This window comes from Phocoena sinus, chromosome 5, assembly GCF_008692025.1.
Source record: "Phocoena sinus isolate mPhoSin1 chromosome 5, mPhoSin1.pri, whole genome shotgun sequence".
Taxonomy (NCBI): Eukaryota; Metazoa; Chordata; class Mammalia; order Artiodactyla; family Phocoenidae; genus Phocoena; species Phocoena sinus.
Genome location: NC_045767.1, coordinates 89,329,913 through 89,348,525, shown reverse-complemented (window position 1 = coordinate 89,348,525; position 18,613 = coordinate 89,329,913). Strand labels below are relative to the sequence as shown.

Sequence of the window (18,613 nt, the reverse complement as noted above, 5' to 3'; positions counted from 1 at the left end):
GAGAGGGCGTCTCATGGGTGCCCAGGGGCTGCATGTCACTCTTACAGCACCTTCTTTCATGATCTAATTATGGCCAAATGAAAAGAAGGAAATAAAGTCCTGCTGACTGTAGGTCTTAGGAAAGGCTCAGGGGAACTGAGCTAGTGTGGCCAAACACACAGAGGACCCAGTAGGTGGTCAGAAGCAGTGGCTTTCAATTTCTTCTCTCCACCAGCCTGAGTTTTGGTGACAAACGGCCCAGTAGAATGATAAGAACACCTAAATAGAATAAAAACAGCACCTAACATTGATTGAGAGACAAGTATGTGCCAGCCACTCTGCGAAGTTTTGCCTATTTATTAATCTGGCTCTTCTAGCATCTTTGAGGGAATACTCTTATCATCACCATTTTATAGATGGGAAGCTGAGAAGGTTCCACAGCCTGTTTTTAAAGTAGTGGGGCACTGCGTTTGCAACCAGTCTGACATGAGAACTAAGTATCTGTAAATCCTTCTACAGGACATGCTATTCTGCTTCCCCCAAAGAATGGAAATATGCAGATTTTGGAGTTAGAAGGCCCTGAGTCCAAATTCTGGTTTTACTATATACTGGTCATATGGCCTTTGGAAAGTCAGCTAACCTCTTTAACCCTCTGTTTCAACTATAAAATACAGGTAACATCGTAACTCACAAAGGTATTGTGAGGATTATAAACAATCGATGTAAAGAGCCTGGCCCCTAGTAGGTACTCAATAGTAGGTGCTATAAGTGATGATAATAAATCATATTACCTCTCTAACACTCACTTTTGGATCACATATATGTGTGTGTGTGTTTATGCAAAGTATACATAAAGGAATAAATACAGAGAGAAAAGGAGAAATAAAGAACAGAATAAAAGTGGTCCTTTATAATTACACACACACACATTACATATTTTTCCCTAATTTCTTCTCTAGAGGTGCTGGACATAGCAACTTAACATTTTATAAGGTGTGCAACTGATACACACATGAGGGGACTGCTGCCCTGGAGTATAGAGCATTCATAGGAACTAAAAAAGTAAACAATAGCAAACATTCCAATTTGCAAACACTGAAGCATCATGGTGCATTAGCAATAGCACAGGTCGTGGAACCATCCAAACTTCAGTTCAATTTTTGTTCTACTAACTTATCGCTATGTGACCTAAGCAAGAAAGGTTATTTACCTTCTGGAGCTTCAGTTGCTCTCATTTATAAAGTGGAGATAATTATGCCCAGTAGGTTGTGTTAATGATTACAATACATATTAAGGTTTATAATGATGATAATATGTATAAAACACCTGGTCTCTTGTAGATGCTTTATAAATGGTAGCGAAATTATCATTATTGTGCCTTTATGTCCTCTATCATGGTCGTACCAGAAGTCAACCACAACTTCCATTTGTTTTCCATGAAACTTATAGTGACATCTTATTATAATTACATATCAATTACTAGAGTCTCTCCAGGGCTTGCCCAAAGACAGGGCTTAAAAAATTCATTAATTTTAAAGCTTTCCTTGATTAGTTACAAAAACAAGTTAGGAAACAATCTCTTTTTAAGTCATTGGAAGTATTTTATTAATTTTTATTGCAAATGAACTTACTGTTTTAATTAGTTACATATATATTTTAAATTTTTAATTAGATTTAAATTCCTTAAAAGTCTAGAAGGAAGTATTTTTCTCTGTGTTTTAGTCACATCCTTTTAGGCACTAGGCTGGCTGACTGGCTTGAAGATTGAAAACTGAACTCTCTTCTATATGTGGCCTTTAAAACATATACATACTCTCTTTCATATACACATACACTCTCTCTCACACACACACACACACACACACACACACACACACACACACACTCTCTCTCTCAAACATGGAAGAAACAGAGAGGCAAAGTTTGGAGAAAGTCAGAGAAAACAGTAAGGAAAGAAGTCAAGAGAGCCATTGAATATGAAAACAAGAGAGAAACAGGGTCAAGTGAGAGTTGTCCAGGAAAGATACAAAGCATCATCTTTGAAAGGGATGTTGTGGGCACTGATTATATAATATCTGCAGAAGTGTTCTGGTCTCCTGAGAGATGGGCACTCGATCAATACAAAGTATTATGTATGGGTTCTGTCTTTATAACTGAGAGATTGATATTCTTTGGTAAGATTCCATATCCAGTGTAGAAGGAACACAATTACAAGTCTGAAACAGCACTTTCCCCTTTTTCTCTAACACAAAAGTCTTCTTCCAGTGTGCGACCTTCCATGCAAAACAGCTCATTTTTAAAGCTTAGTTCCAGTCTCTTAAAGATCCTTGGTTACAAGCCATGGGAAAGGATATCATGTGACAGAGGCACGGTCCTTTCTAAGTGACACGGGAAGTGTCCTGCTACAGTCACCCTCAGTGAAGGGAACACAGCACCATCTGGTAGTCAGAAGAATTCGTAATCGTACTAGAAACAAAGAGAGAATACTACGCTCTCACTTTGCAACTTCGCTCACTTTCCCTTGTGAAAATATTTCAAGGTGACAATTAATGGACATAACAGTCAAATTCCTGAGAAGGTCTGAAAAGTATGTTGCACTTTAAGTGCATTTAAGTTTAAAAGAAAAAAGAAAAGGAAAAAAAGCTGACTAGAGTACAGAAAATGTTTTTCTTGTCCCTCTACCATCACTGACTATTAAATATGTGTTCAGACTAGGTCTGCTGAGTGGTGGGAGAGACATCATATTATGAATATTATTAGAGTGTACAATATGCAAATGATCTGAAATACTAAGCCACTTACTGCGTCAGTAGAAGAAACAGTTGGCAAATCTTCAGGAGCCAATGTGGTATCATTTGACATGGAGATATTAACTGTAAGCAAAAGACCATTTTTTACTGTAAAAATAAAATTAAAGTGACCTATATGCATATTTAGGAATCTAAACAGGCAGGCTTAGGCATTAAAAAAAATGTCTTCAATAACATAAAGGCACAATAAGTCTTTCTTTATTATAACTGTATTCACCTTTCACCTACATAAAACAACCAAAAATTTGGACATGTCTTTTGTGCTCTAATCTGATAAGAAACAACGACAAATATTTAAGGAGATGATATTGTACTTTGTTTCAGGTTTAAAAACAAAAACCCAACTCTTCTATGTTACTAAAAGGCACTCAATATATTTTGCCTAGTGGAAGAAATGGCTGTTAATAAGTGAGGAAGTTGATCACTGGCTTCACGCACAGTCAAATCTCATGAATTGAAGCTTTACTAATTAAGAATCAGCTGATTTTGGAACTTTGGAAATTTGGAATTCATATGAGAGTATATCTTTGTAAAATGTGTGAAAACAAAAAAGTGCTAAATAATCAATTATATATAATGTATTATTATAGTGAGCATGAATATTTAATCTAATTTTAAAATTATTTTCATACAGTTTGGCATCATTTGTAGATTTATGAAGATGTCACTTGCAGAACCTAGTTTATTTATTAAACCAACCCTCCTCTTTGAAATATTTCATTGTTTCCTTTCTACTTATGAGTCTAAAATTAAAACATAGGATTTTAAAAGTATTCTATAATTATAAGATTTTTCTTTATCCGATAAGCTCTTTTCCTATTATTTGAAGCTTTATGTATTAGAAAATAAATTGTTATGCAGAGACTATCCCTCATTTATGGAAATATTATGAAACAACACTTACCAAGTTTTTGCCTTTGAGGCTCACAAAGTTCATTTAACATCCAAATTGTTAATTATTGTTTGGTCCCAGAGTGCCCCCCAACCCAGCCCCCAGACCTCTAGCCTATCTTCTTAGTTTGCCGTGTTTTAGGTCTCACTTATATAAACTTCTAAGAAGAAACAAACAGGTTTATTTGACAGTTTCAATTTAGAATATAAGATCCCTGAAGGAAGAAGAAAAGGGGCATGGCTTGTTCACTGCTTTTTCCCAGAATCTGCCTAGTTTGGCACTTAACTAACAGGAACTCAAAAATATTTGTTAATTATTCAACCTTAAAAAAGAAGGAGGGCTTCCCTGGTGGCGCAGTGGTTGAGAGTCCGCCTGCCGATGCAGGGGACACGGGTTCGTGCCCCGGTCCGGGAAGATCCCACATGCTGCGGAGCGGCTGGGCCCATGAGCCATGGCCGCTGAGCCTGTGCTCCGCAACGGGAGAGGCCCGCGTACCGGAAGAAAAAAAAAAAAAAAAAGAAGGAAATCCTGCCACTTGCAAAAGCATGGATGAACCTGGAAGACATTATGCTATGTGATATAAGTCAGACATGGAAAGCCAAACACTGCATGGTATCACTTATAGATGGAATCTTAGAAAAAAAAAAAAGTCTGGTGGTTGCCAGGGGTTGGGTGGTGGGGAAAACAGTCGGTAAAAGGGTACAAATTTTCAGTTGTAAGAGAACTAAGGTCTGAGGATCGAATTATAACATGGTGACTGCAGGTGATAATACTGTACCAAAGAACTGAAATTTCCTAAGAGAGTAAAATGTAAGTGTTCTCACCAAATAAAACAAAATAAATATGTGAGGTGATGGATATGTTAATTAAATTAGTGGGAATCCCTGCACAATGTATACACATAAGGAGATCATCATGTTGTACGCTTTAAATATAATTTTATTTGTCAATTATACTTCAATAAAGCTGAAAGACAATTGTTTACTGTCAGTAAGAGAAGCTAGGAAAGGGGTCATTCAACGACTACAAATGAATGACAGCAGATAAAGGCAAAAGAATTGAAATAAGGAAAACAAAAGGGGAGAAAATACTTAGCTTCCGTCCTAGTTTTTTGCAATCCATTCTGATCTTTGAAGGCTCTGGAATTGTTAAACTTTTAACCTCTTGCTAGCTGCCGCCAGGGCTTCCCTAATTCATCAGTAAAACAAGCACACGTGCAGACTCTATTTTCTCATTCTTTGTGTTTCATTATAGGTCACAGAAAGAATCAAAATAGGATAAAGGATGCTTGGCCCAAAGAGTAAGACAAAACATAAATCCCTGAAGGAAGAAGATGTTAGTAAATTATTAGTAGTAAAACCTAGAATCTTATTACTATTTTGTTCTAAAAAGCTTAAAGTACATTTTCTTACATTATTCCATCTGTTCATTTTACAACATATAAGAGCACAAAACAGGTATACTGTCTTTTTGTTTTTTTTTTTTTACCGGTACGCGGGCCTCTCACTGTTGTGGCCTCTTCCATTGTGGAGCACAGGCTCCGGACGTGCAGGCTCAGCAGCCATGGCTCACGGGCCCAGCCGCTTCGCGGCATGTGGGATCTTCCCGAACTGGGGCACGAACCCGTGTCCCCTGCCTCGGCAGGCGGACTCTCAACCACTGTGCCACCAGGGAAGCCCCAGGTATACTTTTATACCCATTTTATGTTGGATGGGACTCTGAGGCAAGATATGCCAGGTTTCTTGCTCAGGATTACAGAGTCAACCAGAAGTAGAGCTGGTACCAAAATCTTGTCCATTATTCTTCCTTTTCCTACCCAATATTTCTATTCATCAAAATCAAGATGATTTATGTGGCCACAGAATTCAAGGTGGGAGATAATGATTCACCAATGTTAGATGATGTGGATCTCTCTACTATAAATAGAAATGTCTGACCTGTCTAAGCATTTGAAGGAAAACAGCACATGAGAAATCAAAGGCAGTATTTAGAGGGTGTCTGGGAAGCTGCCTTTCCTGAGCTAGATTCTTTGATGCAATTTTATGAGCTTCCTGTCGTAACAGAGTGAAGGTCTTTTTGCAACACACTTTTCTGCCTAGTGTGAAACAAGTAGTGAGGAGGGAGGAGGAAGGCATTCCAGGCTCTTTCCTTGTGAAATGAATGACAGATAATAAAGACCACGAGTTCCAATCCGAACTTTTAGTAACCACTCTCGAGTTCTGGATACATGTCAATTTGCTCATCCAAGTTTCTTTCATCTTTTCAGTATGCCTCTGAGACAAGCTATGCACATTGGCTCTCAAAATCCCAAAAGACCAGTATCAAAACAAAAGTAAGAAGTATATACTTTTCCTACTTATTTTAATAAGTAGCTGCTTCAAGAGAAAGACTTCCAAATAAATATATAAACAAGCACTTCTATAAATAGACATATTGGCAGGATATGGCAGAGCCCATAAATAAGATTAAAAGTAAATTTCTTTAAGCTCATAGAAGAATGATCAATTCCAATTGGAAACTTGATCTACAAGAGCCCTTGGTCACCACTTGGATCCAGACACATACAATGCAAATATTTTGTCAACCAAATGCAGAATGATCTTGTGTATAGAATCTGTAATATCCTTAATTAGGATTCTGGAAAGGTGAAATGGAAAAGCCAAAAGACACTGCACTCTGTCTTCACTATTTGCTTAGCACCATGGCTTATGAAGAAAAGAAACATTTTGCTCTAGGAACCTGGTTAATTTAGAATGAGCCAATTGTCACTGGGACAGCCTGTGTCCCATACTTGGTTTCAGGTAATTTACACAGGTTGATCATTTTACGTTCCTTGGATTTTCGCATCTTGATCCTCCTTTCTGTGTATCAAATTCTAGCTGATCCTCTGGAATGGAGGAATGAACACAGTACTAGATGTTTAAAAATGTGTCTGTCATACAGATGGTCAACAGGCACATGAAAAGAGCTCAACATCACTAATTATTAGAGAAACGCAAATCAAAACTACAGTGAGGTACCACCTCACACTGGTCAGAATGTCCATCATTAAAAAGTCTACAAGTAACAAATGCTGGAGAGGGTGTGGAGAAAAGGGAACCTTCCTACACCGTTGGTGGGAGTGTAAATTGGTGCAGCCTCTATGCAAAACATTTTGGAGGCTCCTCAAATAGCTCAAAATAGAGTTGGCATATGACCCTGCAATCCCACTCCTGGGAAAATATCCGGACAAAACTATAATTCAAAAATATACATGCACCCCAATGTTCATTGCAGCACTATTTACAATAGCCAGGACATGGAAAAACCTAAATGTTCATTGACAGATGAATGGATAAAGAAGATGTGGTACAGGGCTTCCCTGGTGGCACAGTGGTTGAGAGTCCACCTGCCGATGCAGGGGGCGCGGGTTCGTGCCCGGGTCCGGGAAGATCCCACATGCCGCGGAGCGGCCAGGCCCGTGAGCCATGGCCGCTGAGCCTGTGCGTCCGGAGTCTGTGCTCTGCAGCGGGGGAGGCCACAGCAGTGAGAGGCCCGCGTATGGTTAAAAAAAAAAAAAGATGTGGTACATATATACAATGGAATACTACTCAGCCATAAAAAAGAATGAAATAATGCCATTTGCTGCAGCAAGAATGGACCTAAAGATTATCATACTAAGTGAAGTAAGTCAGAAAGAGAAAAGACAAATACCATATGATATCACTTATATGTGGAATCTAAAATATGACACAAATTAACTTACTTATGAAACAGAAACAGACTCACAGACACAGAGAACAGACTTGTGGTTGAGAAGGGAGAGGGGGAGTGGGGGAGGGAAGGCTCAGGAGTTTGGGATTAGCAGATGCAAACTATTATATAGAGAATGGATAAGCAACAAGGTCCAACTGTATAGCACAGGGAACTAGACTCAATATCCATAATGGAAAAGAATATGAAAAAGAATATATATATATGTATAACAGAATCACTTTGCTGTACAGGAGAAATTAACACAACATTGTAAATCAATTGTCAATAAAATAAATACTAAAAAAAGAAAAAATGTGTCTGTGACTTTTCCACCTTAAGCTGGCTTTTAGTCTTTGTGTTTAATGAGAGATCTAGAGAAAGAACAAGCTGCAGGAACTACGAGGAGAAAAAGGAGGTGATATACACACATCAATGATATAAACCTCCTACGTAGAGCATATCACCTGTACTGTTTAAGGCTGTTCTTTATCCTCTAGTGACCTGGCACCAGGAACTACCCCATGAATCCTCCGCTTTACATGTTAGCAGAAATGGTACCATCAGGAATAGGCACCAAAGCTCACTTGAGGCTAACAGGTCAAGTAGAAGCAACAACCGGCCAACGAGGCAGATTTGCCTGCTCTGAAGCACCATCACCTCACAGTATAGAGAAAGGAGCCCCAGGAGAACTGCGCTGGAATGCTGGCTGCTCCACCTTCTGAAGCACAGTGGCCCCAACTCCCTTGCCACATAAACTTGAGAACATTACCTCACTCCTCTTGACCACAGGTTCCGCACTGGTGAGATTGGATTTGATAGCATCCACCTCATAAGGTTACCGTGCAGATTAAATAAGGCAATATAGGCAAAACTGCTAGCACAGTGCCCAGTACCAGGTAAACTCTAAATAAATATAGCTAAGATTACTATTAGCTTCACCACCCAAAGATACATATATATTATTAAAATATTATATATATTAAAATATAGTTTATTAAAATCCAGTAGTAAAATGTCTGGCATTTGGATGGTGCTTAATAAATGTTAGTCAAATCTGAATTTATACCTTCTACAGAGCTTCTTAGGGTGGAACTGATTAACCTGCTCTGAATAAGAAAAAATTTAAGAGTATTCTCCATGATAATAAACCTTTAATGTTTTATTCCATTCTATGTAAGCAACATCTTAAGGCAACTAAGTAACTGGAAAATAAATAGAGAATAAAATTTAGAGTATCTTGCCTGCATGGTCATGTCAGATGTATTTAAGGATTCTGGATAACTCGAGCACACGAGTGTCTCTTGATAAAGTCAAATATTTATGCTTTAAGTTTCCAGATCAATAAAAGGACAAAAATGGCTTTTGTAGGGATGACAAAGTGAAGGAGGAAAACTTTGGAAGAAGTAGCTCTTGGGAAATTACCTGCCACGATCTCAGCCTTAAGTCTTAAAACAAGCAAAATTAATAGGAAGTTTTTACTCACTATTTCTTGTTATTATCTTTTTTGTTTTCCTAAGTATGTTTACCAAAACTTCATGCTTGAGATTTCCACTGTCATTAGACAAGTTCAAGGTAAGATGTTTTTTAATCTGTGAACACTCTATTCACATGCTCACCTATGATGCTGCACTGGAGCTGAGCTATTAACTGGCAATAAGGTGGATATATTTAGCCACTACTTTCACAAAAACTTCTCTTCTATACCCACCCATCATTACACTTAGGATGTGCATAGACATTATTCTCGGGGACATTTTCCAAATCTGGGTTTTATTCAAACCCAAAGCTAGAGAATTACCCAGGTCTGGTAATTATCCAGATACACTGCTTCTCCTTTTCTGATCCCTGCAAGCTTTATACAGAAACTGCTAAAATATAGGTTAGGTCAATAAAAGGAAACTAAAATGATGGGTCTTTCAAATATCCATGGTTATCTCAAAAGACCATGTTACCATGAATGACAAAATGTCAGCTGTGCTGGTAAAGTATCTTGGCAAATGCAAGTCTAAGCAGTGCTACAGCAGAAGGCCTTGCACCTCCTGTTCAACCCTCGGTCTATGACTTAAACTCACTGTATAAGCAAAAGAGGGAATGACATAAAATAAAAATAAAACTGCATAGAATATGATGCAGGTCATGGAAGATGAATTAGGGTTATCTTTTATGTCCTAATTTTCTTTTAATGGGCTAATTATGAAGCACATATTGACTATAATATGGGACCACAGGAGACACGATCCAGCAGTTCTTTTTAATGGTTATGACATGCTGGTGCATAGAATTTATTAAGATAATAGAAAAATTATATACAAAAAAAGGTAACGAAATTCCACTCTAGTGACGATAGTTTTAAAGCATTTGGAAGCCTCCTCATGTTGTAAATATAACCAAGGTGTGGAAATGGAAGCCATGCTTACTTCCAATCACTTGACTTGGTCTGACAGTTTCATGCCAGGAAAAAGGCCATGTTTTACTTAGAGATACTACAGACAGTGATGCACTCGGTGCCTGAGAAAGGCTTTATTCTTCTTAATCATTCATCCATTACTAAGCATGTTCTTCCTGGAACAGTCAACACTGAATCGATAAGATATACCCCTGCTGTTAAGAGTATAGTGTCTATCCCCTTGAGACAATTTTCCTTGCTTTTCTAATTTGTTTATCATATTTAGCAAGCCTTTTTCCCCTCCAGATACAAAACCAACACCTGGTCAGAAAATTTATTTTGACCCTTTCCAAAATAATAACAATGCCCTTGAGTGTACAGTCACTGCAACCCTGACATATTAGGCAAATGAACAAAGGTACTAGGGTAGAAATTTACTTATAAAGTCTACGTCAAATGAATTTCTGACCTTATTCATTCAAAAAGTAATTAACACTAATTAAAAAACAACTCACTTTATAAAAAGCAGTGTGTATATATGTGTGTATGTGTGTGTACATGCATGTGTAAGTGTGTGTTCTGCTTCACTGCAAGTAGCACAATTCTTAAAAAGCAATGAACTGCACCCTCAGTAAATTTTTGTTGATAGCAGAAGGGGAAGAAGAAAAGGCAGGAGAAGGAAGAGAAGGAGAAGGGGAAAGAGAAGGAGGAAAGTCTACCTCCTGTTCCCTATTTACAGAATTCTAGCATTAATGTTTTGTGGGTTTTTTTTTGCGGTACGCGGGTCTCTCACTGCCACGGCCTCCCCTGTTGCAGAGCACAGGCTCCGGATGCGCAGGCTCAGCGGCCATGGCTCACGGGCCCAGCTGCTCCGCAGCATGTGGGATTTTCCCAGACTGGGGCAGGAACCCGCGTCCCCTGCATCGGCAGGCGGACTCTCAACCACTGCGCCACCGGGGAAGCCCGCATTAATGTTTTTGAATGAATTACGTAGATAGACTCTTCTTAGAAGAACTAGGTATCTCACCTCTGGGACTTTAAAGCATTTTTCTACATGACTGTGTATAGTGTACAACACTTTTGTAGTCTTGAGATTCCGGGGTACAGTATTAAATGATCTAACTATGATACACTGAACTCCTTAACATTTTTCCCTTTAAATACCACTTCAATGTTTCATATTTATCTACAACAGTACCTTGGTTTTTGTTTGTTTGTTGGTAAGCTTACAGTGAAGCCTAGTCAATATCTTTTCCTAGGAAAATTTAAATTGAATTTTAAAATGGAAATTTAAATTTAACTTCCATTTCTAGGGAAGTTAAACATGTGAATCCCTTTAAAAGAATACAACTAAAAGACTTAACTGTTGGGGCATCTTTTGTGGGACAGTGAGAAATGAGAGAAGCAACAAATTTTTACTATTAGGTGCCAAACAAGTTTACATATCCTATTTCATTTAATCCTTATAGTAACCTCTAAGAGTAGGTACAATTACTAACCCAGCTCACAGATTATAAAACAATAACATTAGGAAATAAGCCTGGCCCAAGGTCACACTGCTAACTAGAGCTAAAATTCAAACTCAGTTTCCTTTACTCCAAAGAACTTATGGTTTATATTTTATCACACTAACAGTTTTCTAAATTGGCATGTTGGTGATGAATGAAATATTGTGAATTGTCCTTCAACTGGATATTGTTCAGTTTTCATTCTGGGCTTTTGAACTGAATCATCTTCTTTCCTATATACCCTCTGCTATGTAACCATCAAGGCATAGTGGGAAATAGAACATCTATTACCTCTATTAATACATTAATTAATAACTATCCTATTTCTAGGAAAAGAGAATTCTAGCACAAAAACCAGGTGCTAATAAAAACCTGACTGATATGTCAAATTTCATGGCTAACTTTCCTAGCAATTGCAACTGAGCTTCCTTAGTTCTTCAAGAAATGAGAACCTAGGTGTATGACGGGTTACTGAGCAGCAGATGGGGGCAGGAGGAAGGGAGGAAAAGGTGCATTAAGAAAAGGAAACTCAGGAGATGATGAAGTTTTATGAAAGCAAGTAAGAACAAGAAAGATCAGGAAGGAGGGAAGAAGAGTTGTCTTCACAAAGCACCAAAAAAGCCACAATATTATTGTGGCCATGGATATAGTTTTCTTAGAGATTAAGTGACCCCTATTTCCTTTCCTGTAAAATCATTCCTCAGTTTGCAGGATCATGACTCCATCTGCGCAGTTGCTGGTTCATCCTTACATACTGTCCCAGTGTTGAAAAACAAGTCATCCGCCAGTTTAAATATTATTGGCTCATTGATTGAATTCTTTTACTAGGAGTGCATGTTGCGATGAAAGACTAGTCTTTTACTGTTTTTAGAACACGTACTCTAGCTGTATATACAACTGTATTATTCTCTCACTATTGGTTTTCAGTTTGTTGTCATGAAGAACTAAATTTATGGTGGGTCTGTGCAGTCTTCTATCAAAAAGTATTAAGGTTATGGGAGAAATATATGATCATTCATCTTAAAAAGGGTTTTGTAAAACATGAGATTGTCCTGAAAATGCAAATATCCATTTGCCTTTTTGCATACCAGAAACAGATCTCATCTCCATGGATTAAATAATCCCTCACATTCACATACATAATCTTCTATGAGTGCCACTCGTCTGAACGACTCTAAAACTAAGGGGTGCAACCAACAGTCTTGCTGCAGAATGAGCCAGCTGCCCAACAACATTTGCTTAGAATGGAGGATGATGAAGTCTGGTTTGCTTGTCCTGTCATTCATACTTATGAACCCTAAATTTTAATAAATAACAACAGCAATAATAATGGTTGTTATATGGCTAACATTTAATTACTTACTAGAAACTGTCCTAAATGCTTTGTCTGTAAGACCTTATTTTTTTCTTCAAAACAATTCTTTAAGGAAGGTACTATTATTAACCCCATTTTATAGGTAAGGAAGATGAGGCAAAGTTTCCTTGGGTAAAGGAACTTGCCCAAAGTCACGCACTGGGCATTAGCCAAGAGGGGCTTGAATACAAGATTTTCTGACTTCAAAGCCCTGCTACGCTGCTTTATTGGTAACCCCTAGAGTTAGTGGAACTGTCAGAATCCTTCCAAGACAGCTCCTAGCTATTTAGGACAGACTTTTTATACAACCTAGGGAAAACAGGTCAAAGGAAAAGTTATCTATCACCCCCTCAGCCAGCACTTGCTATGCATGGGTAAAATCGGTTCAAGCCTCAATATCACTTTCTCAAGAAAACAGAAATCCTTCTTGGAAGGAAAATTACATGTAAAATTTTTGTTGTACTTTTCACAATGAAAACGCATTCAGATATGTCTTCCCTGGTTTCAAATTACCTTCTCTGCCAGCATCCAATTAAAACAATGAATGCAAGTTTCCAATAGCCCCAGGTAGGTGTGGGGCTGACACTAGGGAGATCTTTGTGACAGGTGTGCTGACAAAGTCCTCATTTGGTTCATGAACACTTTAAACCTCCAAACAGCTGGCAGTATACTTTTTCCTCTAGAAAGTCTTAACGTATGATTACTTAGAATGCCTAAGAAGTCAGCACACAGACTTTTCCACAAATAAATAAATATATAGATAGATAGAAACAAATAAGTAAAAAGAAAAGTTCAAAATCCCACAATTAAATATGTCTGTGATCTGATATTTTGAATGTGTGTAGTTTGGACTTACCCTGCAATGTCCAGGATGCACGGTTAGAGAGAGTTTTACCCCCTTCTCTCCCAGGAAGAGTTCTAGGAGTTGTGTAATGGCAACACATTTTCTGCGTCTCTCTGGGGAGGATATTTAATTGGTTCTAATCATATCTGTTATGTATTAAGTGCTTACTCTTTTCCAAACACTTCTTAAATTTTGAAATATTTCTAATCAGTATACATCTTAACAATAATAGGTCTTTATATCTACGGCAACCATGTTGCCTGAATCTTCAAATTTCCACTTTTTACCTGTCTCTGCTTGCTTTTAATAAGCATGGGATTTATTTTAATGTGAGCTGATTTTCCTTAAGCAAGACAAAAAGAATCCATAAGTGCAAAACCCAACAATGCCCTATCTTTTCACCAGTGTCACTGACTGACCCATTTTTAGGGAGATACTGTTCTCTTTCCTCTCACCTCTCAAGATGCATATGGGTCTTATAAGACTTCTCCACCAAAGTGGCAGAGAAGGTGGCAGATATACCAGCAAAATAGCCAGGAGTCATCTGACACAGCCTGCACAAGCATTACAATTCTTCATAGTTCTTGTTGAGCTTTTGAATTAAGCATCTTGCATTCTAGTCTGTAACAAAACCATGTTTGTTTTACTGTAAACAGTAAGTGGTTTTTCCTTAGAATGTATAGATAAATGGCTGTTACATGAATGTGCCCTATGTTTAAGCCCAGGTTCACACAGCCCTCAATACGCTGCTGTGCTTCTGGTGCTACAAGACCTTAGTCAAAAAGTATATCAATTTTTATTTTAAGGGACGATGACCTGTAGCTAATGTTACAACTAGGGATCACGAGCACTATTAGCATTTAATTGTCTGACACAAATGTCTACCCCTCATTCTACCAAAGCAGATGTAAAGCAACTTTCCCCAAAGTAAATCTTTTTTTCCCCAAATGCCTTCCATATTATAAAGTGATAATGAATTACTCCAAGAAAAAATTGCAAAGACCAAATTGAGCACTGTTCTGTGACAAGGTTCTGAGGCTGACCCAGGTTTAGCAAGATGGATGTTAAAGTGCTAAGATGTATAGAATCATATTCCTTACCAACAAGTTAATTTTATGTCTTTCCTAACCGTAGAATATAAATCTTCTCCAAGAACATAATATTCCTTCTTTTATTTCTTTCTTTTGTTTCTTCCTTTCCTTTCCTTTCTTATTTACGTGGTCTAGCCCAGATGAACTATAAAGCTCTACTTTATCACTAGGTGGCTCTAGTCTGAATTTCTTTCTTAATTTCATGCTTCAAATTATATAAAGTGAATTAGTATCTTGCTTCTTCTATAAGTTTAAGATAATCTATTTAGAATTTACTTAAGGAAGAGATCCCTACAGCAAAAAAGAAGCAGCAAAATAAGGAACAGAAGTTCAGAGGACTAGGTTGGTATGGTCCTTAATATGTTATATATATAGCTGGTTTCCTCACCTATCAGAGAAGATCAAGAATAACGTACCCAAAATTTCCTTGCAAATACTGTAGCTTGAGTTAGTTTCAAAGCACTGAGCCAATTATGTTCACATTCCAAAGCTCCTGATTTCACTTCCTGGTTGAATCACATGGCTAAGATACCTCAGGCGATGAGACTATAAATTCAGCAGGATGATTTCTCAGAGAAAATAAAACCCTTTCCTGAGGATCGGGATACCGTGTTGAAAGTTTGCATGCATAGAGCCTACGGCTTCCTCCAAACACAGGGTAAGCAGAAATACCATAAGCATGCTGTCCTCACCTGGGTTGGGAGGCATACAAACACAGGAAAATTGAGTATTGTAGCCCACTTTGAAGTTGGAGTTGATGGGGTAGTAATCAGCTAGCTTGATCATCTTCTTGAAAGCATCATAGATAAAGATGAAACTAATCAGAGAAGAGAAGCCCTCTTCAGTGAAGCGAGTGAAGTACTGAACCAAGAAGCTGGCATCAGTGGCCACCAAAATGAGACACATGAAGGCTGACCACAGGCCAATCCAAAGGCGAAACTCCAAGTAGTCAAAATTATGGTCCCTGGAAAGAAGGCAGAAAGGCATTTAGACTCCTCCTCCAAGGAACACAAAGAATAACACAAAACTACCAAATGACTATAGAATGATTGTTAAAAATACAAGATCTCTTTTAGCCACTATATATAAAGCTCATTCTTGATTTTATCCAGAAAGTATTACCTTTAAGGATTTGGTCTAGTGACATTAGGTTACCACTAAGAAATAATTCCAGAAGTTTGAGAAAAGTACATCAAAAGTGGTCATAACATTTGAATGTAAATAACTCATTAATTTTCTTCTTGTATTCATCCTTTTATCATTATACAGTGTCCTTTTTTACCTTTCTTTATGGCCTTTGTTTTAAAGTCTATTTTGTCTGATATGAGTATAGTGACCTCTGCTTTCTTGTCATTTCTGTTTGCATGAAATATCTTTTTCCATCCCCTCATTTAATTTTCTCATTCAAAAAAGACAATCCCTGCCTTTAAAGAATTTACAGAATAAACAATTTGAAAGCATAACACTGGTACCCAGCATGTGCTCAATAAATATTTGTGGGCTTTCTGCTTAAGGAAGATGCTAAGATAAATATGTTCTCTGTCCCCAAGTCATCAAAGTCTACTGAGGAAGACAAACTGATAAACATAATCACACTATAAAATACTAAGAGACACCTAAAGTTCCCACAGAGTGTCACAGAAGAAGGAGTAACTAATTCGGGCTGGTGTGGGTTGGGGGACAGATAAAGTTGCAGAAAAAACTCAAGGTATTTAAGGATAAGCGGGAACTTTCTGGATAGACCAGGGAGGGCCAAGCCAGGAAGAGGAAAGAGTACTCAAAAAGGCAAATGGCATGAAACTGCGTGCAATGCTCCCTGTGGACTAAGTGCCACCAACACAGGGAGATGGGATCAGATATGTAGGCTGTAGTTAGATCAAGAAAGGCTGCATTGCCATGTTACCACTAGACACTACCACTCCTCTTGAAGCTCGCTCACAGGCATGATAACCTTCTGCTGAAGCTGTGTGTGAAGCACAGTTTTAGAATAGGTTGCCTCCATCTAAGTGGGCCATTTTTTTTTCAATGCCCTTTCCATTTCTTACAAGTAAATTAGTTTAAGATTCACATTTAGGAAAAGATGGGTCAAGTGTTGACATTTTACCATTTCATATTGATTCTTTCAAAATTATGTGGAGAGTGTTTTAAAATAGTTTTTTTTCCTCATCATTTGCAATGCAAAAGCAGTTACTGGTAATCTCATTTCTTGTTTGAGAAAAAAATAAATCAAGGATCATGCATACTTGAAGCTCGATGGCCTTGCTTTTAGACAATGAGTTTCTGATAACTGACAGCCACATATTTTAATACTTTCCCAAAGACATCGTATCAACACTTTCATCATCAACATCCCAGCCTGGGCCACCAAGAAGTCTTTGATTGATTCTTATTAAGAACCTCCTTACTAATATCCATGCTTGTCCTGCTCAAAGCCATTTTCCACATCACAGCCAAAATGACCTTTTCAAATGTAAATCAAATGTCCCAGTTTAAAATCTTTTGGTGGCTTCTCCCTGCTCTTAGAATAAAATTCAAATTCTCTACCTAGCACAGTGCCCGGAGCATAGAAGGGTTCCAATAAAGAGTTGGTAGATGAATTAAGCCATGCCTGCAGGTTACGACTTGACAGAGACAGTTACAGTACTGTCATTGGCTGATGACCTATCACAGGTAACCAGACGATGACCAACTAAAAATTTTACTAAATATTAGAATTAAATTTGCTTAGAGTTCATGTGTCAACTTGACTAGGCCATAAGGTGCCCAGATATTGGGTCATACATTATTCTGGATGTTTAAGGGTGGTTTTGATCAGATTAACATTTAAATTGGTAGACTTGAGTAAAGCAGATTGTTTTCCATAATGAGGGTGGGCCTCATCCAGTCAGTTCTTCAACTGAATAGAACAAAGAGACCAGCTTCCTTCAAGCAAGAGAGGACTCTCCAGCAGGCAGACTGCTTTTGGACTTGATTTGTAGCAAAGGCTCTTCAAGCAGACAGCCTTGGAACTTGAACTGGAACATCAGTTCTCCTGGGTCTCCAGGTTCTGGGTCACCCTGCAGGTTTTGGACTTGCCAGCCCTCTATAACTGTGTGACCCAATTCTTTATAATAAATCTCTTATATATGTATACACACATCCTATTGGTTCTGTTTCTCTGGAGAATCCTGACTAATCGCCAACTGGTCAAATATGCCTCATTTTATAGATGAGGACACCAAGGCCAATGGAAACTAAGTCATTTATCCAATGCCAAGGCTTTTTTTTTTTTTTTTCCCGGTACGCGGGCCTCTCACTGTTGTGGCCTCTCCCGCTGCGGAGCACAGGCTCCGGACGCGCAGGCTCAGCGGCCATGGCTCACAGGCCCAGCCGCTCTGCAGCATGTGGGATCTTCCCGGACCGGGGCACGAACCCGTGTCCCCTGCATCGGCAGGCGGACCCTCAACCACTGCGCCACCAGGGAAGCCCAATGCCAAGGCTTTAATGGCAGAGCTGGACCAGAAACCAAATCTCTGTACTCTTGGACTGCTCCTTTTAAAAATTCCAGCACGGTTCCTCCTGTCTAATTTATATTTAGCTCATGGTAGGGTGGGCCTTAAAGTCACTGTCCTCTGTTTCCTTCTCACCAAATCACACAAACTGGAATACATTACCAAAGCAGGAGATTAGTAACACTTGGGTAGAAAGTTATCTTCTATAGATTTCCTGAAATCTTTCTGAAGACATCATTGGCATTCCCTCACAGTTCCCTTTACGTCTGGAATCCCAGTATTTAATCTTATTCATGTCTTTCTGAGATAAGTAGACTCAAGAAAAAGCTAAATTCTAGGAATTTGAGATAATTTACATTATCACACAGTGAGTCAGAGCTCAGAAACAGTTTTATTACTTCTGAGCCAACAGACTTTTTCCTTAAAATAAAGTTTTAAACAATTATCTAGTTTTGCTTCCCTAACAAGATGAAAGTTAGAGCCATCTTAATTTGTTCTAAGAATGCTAATGGTTGTTTACAAA

The 18,613-nt window shown here is 38.3% G+C and overlaps 1 protein-coding gene across 4 annotated transcripts in view; it reads right to left on the bottom strand.

The window, feature by feature from the left end:
• SLC4A4 (solute carrier family 4 member 4) overlaps positions 1 to 18,613 on the bottom strand; it is a 357,043-nt gene that overhangs the window by 65,756 nt on the left and 272,674 nt on the right. For all 4 annotated transcript variants that reach the window (XM_032632939.1, XM_032632937.1, XM_032632936.1 and 1 more), the window contains exons 14-15: positions 15,292 to 15,563; positions 2,782 to 2,852 (exon numbers count right to left, since the gene is read on the bottom strand). In XM_032632939.1, the coding sequence (XP_032488830.1) occupies positions 2,782 to 2,852; positions 15,292 to 15,563 (343 nt within the window). The remainder of the gene's footprint in view (positions 1 to 2,781; positions 2,853 to 15,291; positions 15,564 to 18,613) is intronic.